We start from the raw sequence: 9431 nt of genomic DNA, 5'->3' as shown, positions 1-9431 counted from the left end.
TAAATATTTATATATATATATATATATATTATATTATATTTAAGGAAAATTCTCTCTTTCTAAAAGACAAGACTCAATAGAAAAATATTCGAAAGGTCTTTTTTGCTAATTCATTCTTGTCGAGTAGACCTTGTTGTTGTCAAAATTCTTAATTCGCGCAGCGAAAGATCCTGAATTTGAGACTTTTTACACCAAAAATATTCTATTAAACGAAGGTATTCGGGCTTGGATGACAGGCACCCTTTAGGATGAGGAAAGAAACCAGCCCAATCCTCGCAGTATAGACAAAATAGTATTTTGGTCTAATTTTTAGAATATAAAAAACACAATTCTTTCATCAGTTTCGAAAAAAAATATCACTAGATCTCTTCTTTCTTTTATTAGCCCCTTATTTCTTTCTCTTTTAGTATGAAAAATTAAATTTACATATGTAAGATTATATATATAGAAAACTTATTTAAAAAAAAATCGACTGGACATGCACAATAGTAATAATGTAATATCATCGCGAACGAATATGCTCATGCGTTAGCAAAAGCATCTCGTTCATATGAATGTGCTCATGCGTCAGCAAAAGTATCCCGTTCATACTTTAGTCACATGATTTGGAGTGCGTCAGCAAAAGTATCCCGTTCATACTCTAGTCACATGATTTGGAGCGAGCCTCCGTCTTTCATTTACTATTGTTTGAATCAACTTTGTAATGACCTTAATTTTTGTGTTTAATGCTATTTGGCATTTGTTAAAAAAAAAAAAACCATGTTGCTATCTAGAGAGAGGAGATTTGAATTCAAGAGCTCGCGAGAACTAATAATGATGGAGATTAAAATATGTTATTGTGAAGACTTCTGTTGACTTGGCATTTAAGTTGTTGTGGACGGCTAAGATCAAACATGAGATTAAAGTCTTGATCCGAGGGTTAGGATTTAAGCTTGATCAGTTATGGCCGTTAGTTAGCTAAATGACAGTTTAAAGGGGCATAATCAGCTCAGAAGAAGCTATCACAAATCAAGATCGAGAAAGGGGCTGTACTTCCTTGGTCCTTGGTCAAAACATACAATCTGAAGAACTCTGTGGGATTTTCAATCTGGAAAGAATAAACTTCGAAGATCGTCGGTGTAACTCTGGAACTTCAAAGCCTTATTCTTTTCATCCCTAGTTCTTGATTTATATACAGAAGAGTTTCTGTTCTTGAGCTTGGTGTATATCGATTAGAGGTGATTGTATTGAACTTGATTTGGTCGTTCATTAGTGAAATCTTATGGGAAGTTTCCCAGAATCTTGGATGTAGGATTGGTCACAATCCGAACCAAGTAATCTCCGGTGTTCTTGTGTTATTGCGTTTCGATTGCGGTCTATTGTTTATAGTGTTATTCGTGTGTGTTTCTTCTGTGAATTGTGTTCTTGGATTTGGGTGCTTGGTATTTCAACAAGTGGTATCAGAGTTTGAGATTTTAAATCTTGGGCTCAAGGGTTCAAATCTTGCTGCATCAAATTTCATTTATACTAGATCTCTGCCTCTACTCTCTTTGAGGATTTCTTGAGAAGGATGTCTACTGGCCAGGGGCATTCTTTATCAATGTCCACTTCGAGATTTGAGGTGGAGAAATTCGATGGTAAGAACGACTTCAATCTATGGCGTGAGAAGATGATTGCCCATCTTGGTAATCTTGGTTTAGATGAGGCTTTGCAAGGAGATGCTAAGATCCCAAGTACTGTAGAGAACAAGTCTGATATATTGAAGAAGGCAAGAAACACGATTGTTCTAAGCTTAAGCGACCAAATTCTTAGAAAGGTTGTAAGGGAAAAGACAGCTGCTGATATGTGGCTAAAGCTGGAACAACTATATATGACAAAGGCCCTTCCTAATCGTATATATCTGAAACAGAAGTTTTACAGCTACAAAATGGATCAAAATAAGTCCATTGATGAGAACATTGATGAGTTCACTAAGTTGTTATCAGATCTTGAAAACATGGAAGTAAAGATAGATGGAGAGGACCAAGCTATTTTTCTTCTTAACTCTCTGCCAAGAGCATATGATCAGTTAAGGGATACCTTGAAGTATGGCAGGGAAACACTTACTCTTGAAGAAGTCACAAGAGCTGCATATTCTAAGGAATTGGATTTGAAAGCTAATGGAAAGCTTCAAAAGCCTGCTGGTGAAGGGTTGAATGTAAGAGGGAGATCTCTTGAAAGGAAAGGTTCGACAAATAGATGGAAATCTAGATCGAGATCTAAGTCAAGGCCAAAAAGAACTTGTTGGTCTTGCAATAAGGAAGGCCATATAAGAAGATTTTGCCCTCTAATAAAAGTGAACCAAAGACAGGAACAGTCCATCACCACTGATGCAGTACATGTGCTTGAAAGATATGAAGATGCCGAGGTCTTAACCATCTCAACTGATGATCCAAAAGAAGAATGGATACTAGACTCATGATGTACTTATCATATGTCTCCAAGAAGGGAATGGCTCTCAAACTTTGAAGAAACTCAAACCGGTCATGTGCTGCTAGGAAACAATGAGTCATGTAAAATTCATGGTATTAGATCAGTAAAGTTGAAGATGTAGGATGGCTCAGTGAAAATATTATCTAATGTAAGATATATCCCTGATCTAAAGAGGAACTTAATCTCTTTAGGCACCTTAGATCAGAAGGGTCTAAGCTACAAAGCACAGGGAGGCACACTCAAAGTAGTAAAGGGCTCACTGGTTGTTATGAAGGCAATTCTGAAACAAGGTCTATATGTACTTCAAGGAACAACCTTATCTTCAGAAATCAATGTGACAATGTCAGGAAAGAATAACACACTTTTATGGCATCAGAGGCTCGGTCATATGAGTCTAAAGGGCCTTCAAGAACTGAGTAAACAAGGTCTTCTGGACACTAAGCAAATCAATAATCTGGATTTTTGTGAGAACTGTATTCTTGGCAAGTCTCATAGGCTAAGTTTCAATACAACAACTCACATGACTAAGTCACCACTGGACTATATACATGCAGATCTCTGGGGGTCCTCCAAGGTAACTCAATCATTATCTAAATGTCAATATTTCATTTCATTGATTGATGATTACTCTATGAAGGTTTGGATATATTTTCTAAAAACTAAAGACCAAGCTTTTGATAAATTTGTAGAATTGAAAACTTTAGTTGAGAATCAATCTGGAAATAAAATAAAAACGTTGAGAACAGATAATGGATTGGAGTTTTGCAATCATGATTTTGATGAATATTGTTCTAAGTATGGCATTGCTAGACATAGGACATGCACATAAACACCACAGCAAAATGGGGTTGCAAAACGAATGAATAGAATTATCATGAATAAAGTGAGATGCATGCTTAGTGACAGTGGTTTGCCACCTAAGTTCTGGGTAGAGGCAGCTTCAACTGCTTGTTATCTTATTAACCTATCACCTTCTTCTGCTATTGACTTAATGGTTCCAGAAATGAAATGGTCTAGTTTAAAACCGAGCTATAAACATTTAAGAACTTTTGGTTATGTAGTATATATTCATGCTAATCAAGGAAAACTAAATCCTAGAGCTAAGAAAGGAATTTTCCTTGGTTATCCTACTGGTACAAAGGGGTACAAGGTTTGGCTCTTAGATGAACTTAAATGTGTTGTCAGTAGAGATGTGATTTTTAATGAATCTGAGTTTTACAAGACTAACAAAAATATGCTAGAATCATCCAGCTCTAATCAAGCTGAGCAGAATTTCCAAGGTTGGGATCAGTCTCGACATCACAGCAATGAATTGAATAAGGAAGAAGGTGGAGCTGATCATAATTCATTTGAAGACTTCTATGATACTGAACATGTTAGATCTCAGATATCACATCAAACTACTGATACATTGGATACAAACAGAGATGAACTAAGTGGTGATTCTAGTCAGGACCAGCATCTAGGAGAATATGTGCTTGCAAGAGATAGGGTCAGAAGGGAAATCAGACTACCATCTAGGTTTGCATCATCTGAATTTACAGCTTTTGCTCTCAATGTGGCTGAATTGATGGATCTAGAAGAACCATCAACTTATGAAGAGGCAATGAGGAGTAAGGACAGTGCTCAATGGTTGATAGCCATGAAAGATGAATTCAAATCCCTAATTAAAAACAACACTTGGGTGTTAGTGGATAAGCCGAAGGAGAAAAGAGTAATAGGCTGTAAATGGATATTTAAGAAGAAATCAGGAGTACCAGGAGTTGAAGGGCCAAGGTACAAGGCCAGATTGGTGGCAAAGGGATTCTCACAGATAGAAGGAATTGATTATCATGAAGTGTTTTCTCCTGTGGTAAAACATTCCTCCATTCGAATACTATTGGCAATCACAGCACTACAAGACTTGGAACTTGAGCAATTGGATGTCAAAACAGCTTTCTTACATGTAAATCTTGAAGAAAAGATTTTGATGACTCAACCAAAGGGTTTTGAGACAGAACCTCAAGCTGGAAAAGTGTGTTTACTACAAAAATCTCTCTACGGCCTAAAGCAGTCACCTAGACAATGGTATAAACGTTTTGATGACTTCATGCTATAGAAAGGTTATGTTAGATCAAAGTTTGACAGCTGCGTGTACTACAAAAAGCTTCAAAATCAGTCTTTCATATACCTATTGATCTATGTTGATGACATGCTTATAGCGTGTAAAGACCTTGAGGAAATTCAAAAGCTAAAACATCAACTTAACACTGAATTTGAGATGAAGGATCTTGGTAAAGCAAAACAAATCTTAGGAATTAAGATAAAAAGGGATAGAAAATTGAGAACTTTGACTTTGTCTCAAGAAAGGTACATAAACAAAGTTCTAAATCTCTTCAAGATGGCAGAAGCAAAAGAAGTTAGCACACCTATTGGTGCTCACTTTAAGCTGAAGGCAGTACAAGGAGATCAAGAGGAGTTAGAGTCTGTTCATATGAAGAACATTCCTTATTCAAATGCAGTGGGTAGTATTATGTATATGATGGTTTCAACTAGACCTGACATCACATATGGGTTGGGTCTAGTTAGCAGGTTTATGAGTAAGCCGAGTAGAGATCATTGGAAAGCGGTGCAATGGTTACTGAGGTACTTGAAGGGAACAAAAGGTTTAAAGATAACATATTCAAAATCAGCTTTAAACACTTGTGAGGTCACTGGTTATTGTAACTCTGATTATGCAGCAGATCTAGACAAAAGAAGATCGATTTCAGGATATGTGTTTACTGTTGGAGGCAATGTAGTGAGCTGGAAATCAAACCTACAAAGTGTGGTTGCTTTATCCACCACTGAAGCTGAGTACATTAGCCTAACAGAAGCAGTGAAAGAAGGTATTTGGATCACTGGTTTTGTTACTGAAATGGGATTAGTACAGAAGGATGTCACTATATTTTGTGACTCACAAAGTGCAATACACTTGTCCAAGAATTCTGTTTTTCATGAAAGGAAGAAGCATATAGATGTTAGATTGCATTTTGTGAGGGACATCATATCTAGGGGCCTGGTTAAGGTCCTGAAGATAGACACTATGATCAACCCGGCTGATATATTGACAAAAGCAGTACCTGTGAGCAAACTCCAACATGCATTGGGGATGCTCAAACTAGTAGAGTAAAGCAAGATCTCAGTCACTGGGGTCTCATTGGATTTACAGTGAGCAACCAAAATCAGTCAAAGGTGGAGATTTGTGAAGACTTCTGTTGACTTGGCATTTAAGTTGCTGTGGACGACTAAGATCAAACATGAGATTAAAGTCTTGATCCGAGGGCTAGGATTTAAGATTGATCAGTTATGACCGTTAGTTAGCTAAATGACAGTTTAAAGGGGCATAATCAGCTCAGAAGAAGCTATCACAAATCAAGATCGAGAAATGGGTTGTACTTACTTGTTCCTTGGTCAAAACATACAATCTGAAGAACTCTGAGGGATTTTCAATCTGGAAAGAATAAACTTCGAAGATCGTCGGTATAACTCTGGAACTTCAAAGCCTTATTCTTTTCATCCCTAGTTCTTGATTTATATACAAAAGAGTTTCTGTTCTTGATCTTGGTGTATATCGATTAGAGGTGATTGTATTGAACTTGATTTGGTCGTTCATTAGTGAAATCTTATGGGAAGTTTCCCAGAACCTTGGATGTAGGATTGGTCACAATCCGAACCAAGTAATCTTCGGTGTTCTTGTGTTATTGCGTTTCGATTGCGGTATATTGTTTATAGTGTTATTCGTGTGTGTTTCTTCTGTGAATTGTGTTCTTGGATTTGGGTGCTTGGTATTTCTACAGTTATTTTTATATGATATGATTTATTGCAAAAGATCTGTGATCATGTTATTGAGATTAAACGAACACGCGCGCACACACACACTGTTGGTTGGGTTGGGTGCGTCCATTACACAATTAATAATTAGTTGATTAATTGCTCAAAAATATTTTTCACTAATTAAGGATTGGATAGATGATTTTCTCAAACAACTTTTTTTTTTATTTTCCATTTGGGTTACATAAAAATATATATAAATTAACAAAAAAATTTGAAATTTTGATCATATATGTTTATTTCTTTACAATTTTTCTTCATCTTCGTCGTGATATATCGTCTAAAAATTTTAGAGTCGGTCTCGGTCCTTTATTTTTGAATTTGGCAGAGCAAGAACGGTGGGTCGTTTGACAAGCTCGAATACAAAGACCTTTATCAAATATGGCTGAATACATATATGGTCCGATTTTTTGGTCGATTGTAGCCCAATAAGTATAGAATCAAGGCAATTCTAATGCATGATTTAGAAAGCCCAGTATGGAACCCACCAACTTATTTCTGACTTTCGAGGTATAATTGGGCCCTTAATTACTTATTTAATTGCTAATTATTATTTTCGTCAATTTATCAATTGAATATATGTATTTAAATAATTAAAATATGGTTGGTAATCCTACTTACATATGATTATATGTCAATTGAACAGTGTTCTAAAAAGCTCGTTTAAGCGACCGTTTTTTAGAACGAAAAATTTTATTTGTTTTTTTTAATTGAAAACAGTTTTTAAATATTTATATTTGTAGTTTAGATATTGAAATATCGATTAAATCTTATATTATGGTTAATCTATCATTTTATTTAATATTTATGTTAAAAATAATTAAAATTATAATAAAAATTAAAAACGTTTTTTCACGTTTAAACTCGTTATAAGATCGCTAAAGCTTGAAACTTGACATTCATGGTTAGACGCACTTAACTCTTTTTAGAACTTTGATTGAAATTAAGTTGTTTGAATTGTTTCAGTAGTAATGTTTGCAATATCTATATTTAAAGTTCCAAACACTACCTAACCAAGCTAAAGAAGTTGACTTCTTTGCCTCCGAAATAACCTTTAATTACCAGGTATATTTTCAGGAAATATTATCATATAAGCAAACGTATTAAAGGTTAATTTTTTCTAATTGATACATATTGTTGTCAAAAATATCTATTTAGATATATTTATATGCAGATAATATATCGTTACATGAGTCACGTGTGCGTATTTTTAATATCGCATTGACATAATTACAACGACATTATTGGATTGAACTATTCAAAAACAAATATGATAATCCCCTCAAGACAATGAATTACTAATGACCATATCGATCGTTCTAAATATTTTATTAGATAAAATCATACATATTTATAAAATTGTCATTCACGTCATGATTTCTGAATAAGTAGCGGATGAATTTGAGAATCTTACTTGATTCGATTATCTCTCAGACTCAAACACAGCAACTCGACCCAACTGAGGCCTATCTTATTTCATTATTATTTATTGAGACGCTTTAATTCATTATTTTTTATTATATTATATTATTTATCTATATATATTATTTATCCTATCATTGAAAGGAGATACTACCTTAATGATAATGTATCATCACTACCCTTATGTTGGTTAATTAGCTAACTATGTCCATCATCATCATTATGACAGCCAAATTAATTTCCTCACTAGTCTACACCAAACTCAGTATTTGTTAGGTGTCAATTATTAACACTGAAAATGGTGAACGAACCTTGTCCGGAGGAAGATTACCGAACCGCTAATGGTGCAATTGCAAATGATATTAGATGTTTTTTGAGTCGTATTTGTAATGCAAATTTATTTCATGGCGTCATTCGGCTAATGTGGTTGCGCATGCTTTAGCTCATTTTGTTGCTCCCTCTCAATGTCTCTTTATTTAAGAATATGAGAATTTTTCTTTTTGGTTGATTTATCTTGTAACTAAAGACAATATTTTGATTGAATAAATTATAAGTTTTTTTTACCGGTAAAAAAAAAAAAAGAAAATGGTGAACGGACAGCAGATATATGATGATAAATTTAAAAATTGGACTGCATGAGCGACAATGACATTAGGTTGGACAATGCAACTTGCATGTTTTTGAATAGTATATGATATTTTTTCTTATGGGGAACAAATTCCTTTGGTATCCACCAGATTTGGAAACTAGCGACACATTTACAAGTTGCAATAATTCATTTTTTTATAACTTAAATCCCAATCCTTTGATGACCTAGCTAGCTAGCTATAAATAGTTGAGTCAAATTCAAAGAGAAGCATACGTATATTTGCAAATGGGTATTACTGGGAAATTGAGTGCTCAAGTTGAGGTCAAGTGTGGTGGAGATGTGTTTCATCAACTCTATAAACACAAACCACACCAAGTCTCAAAAATATGTTCAAAGTTAGTACAGAGCTGTGACTTGCATCAGGGAAATTGGGGCGAGGTTGGCTCCGTCATCTGCTGGACTTACACCATCAGTAAGTACTAATTAATTAGTACCATCGACTCATATATATCGATGCATTAATTAATATATATATGCATTAACTTATAACTTAATTTTGTACTAAATCCATGCATTTGCATATATATTTATATAGACGGGGAGCAACAAGTGGCCAAGGAGATAATAGAAGCCATCGATGAACATGAAGAGAAGAAATCGATCACGTTTAATGTGATCGAAGGTGATCTGTTGGAGTTTTACAAAACATTGAAAGTCATATTGGAGGTGGAGACGAGGGGAAATGATGATTTAGTGACATGGACTTTGGAGTATGAGAAGATGAAGGAAGATATTGAAGAACCATTTATTCCACTCCAGTTGTTGATTAAAACAGCCAAAGACATCGACACCCATCATTGCGGTCTCAAATAAAAACAAACATATAGTTCGTGTCCTAGTTGGTGGAATAGGTAAATATTTGACCAAAGTCATGAGTTCGATTTTCCTTACTAATTTCTTCTTAGACTAGTGTTTCGCACATGACTTGTCTAATCTGGTTTACCCAAGACGGACAAGTAGCGATTGCGAGTTTTTTATGTCATAAAAAATAAATAAAAACATGAATATATATATATATATATATATATAATAATATGTAGGACAGAATATTATCTCC

At 34.7% G+C, this 9431-nt stretch overlaps 1 protein-coding gene across 1 annotated transcript; it reads left to right on the top strand.

The window, feature by feature from the left end:
• The first annotated feature begins 8599 nt into the window (after positions 1–8599).
• LOC140878274 (kirola-like) lies at positions 8600–9187 on the top strand. Its single transcript, XM_073281872.1, has 3 exons — positions 8600–8640; positions 8738–8790; positions 8910–9187. Exons 1-3 carry the CDS (start codon positions 8600–8602, stop codon positions 9185–9187), a joined length of 372 nt encoding a protein of 123 aa, XP_073137973.1.
• Positions 9188–9431: the final 244 nt, after the last annotated feature.

The sequence above is a fragment of the Henckelia pumila genome, chromosome 2, assembly GCF_033568475.1.
Source record: "Henckelia pumila isolate YLH828 chromosome 2, ASM3356847v2, whole genome shotgun sequence".
Lineage (NCBI taxonomy): Eukaryota > Viridiplantae > Streptophyta > Magnoliopsida > Lamiales > Gesneriaceae > Henckelia > Henckelia pumila.
Note: the sequence above shows the minus strand (reverse complement) of the source record. Positions and strands in the feature narration are given on the sequence as shown.

What these genes read in the sequence shown, in the direction of transcription:
- LOC140878274 (XM_073281872.1), top strand. Translation starts at nt 8,600, where the DNA reads ATGGGTATTACTGGGAAATTGAGTGCTCAAGTTGAGGTCAA. An exon ending in AGTGCTCAAGTTGAGGTCAA is followed by an intron (nt 8,641 to 8,737) that starts GTGTGGTGGAGA and finishes GACTTGCATCAG; the next exon opens with GGAAATTGGGGCGAGGTTGG. An exon ending in TGGACTTACACCATCAGTAA is followed by an intron (nt 8,791 to 8,909) that starts GTACTAATTAAT and finishes ATATTTATATAG; the next exon opens with ACGGGGAGCAACAAGTGGCC.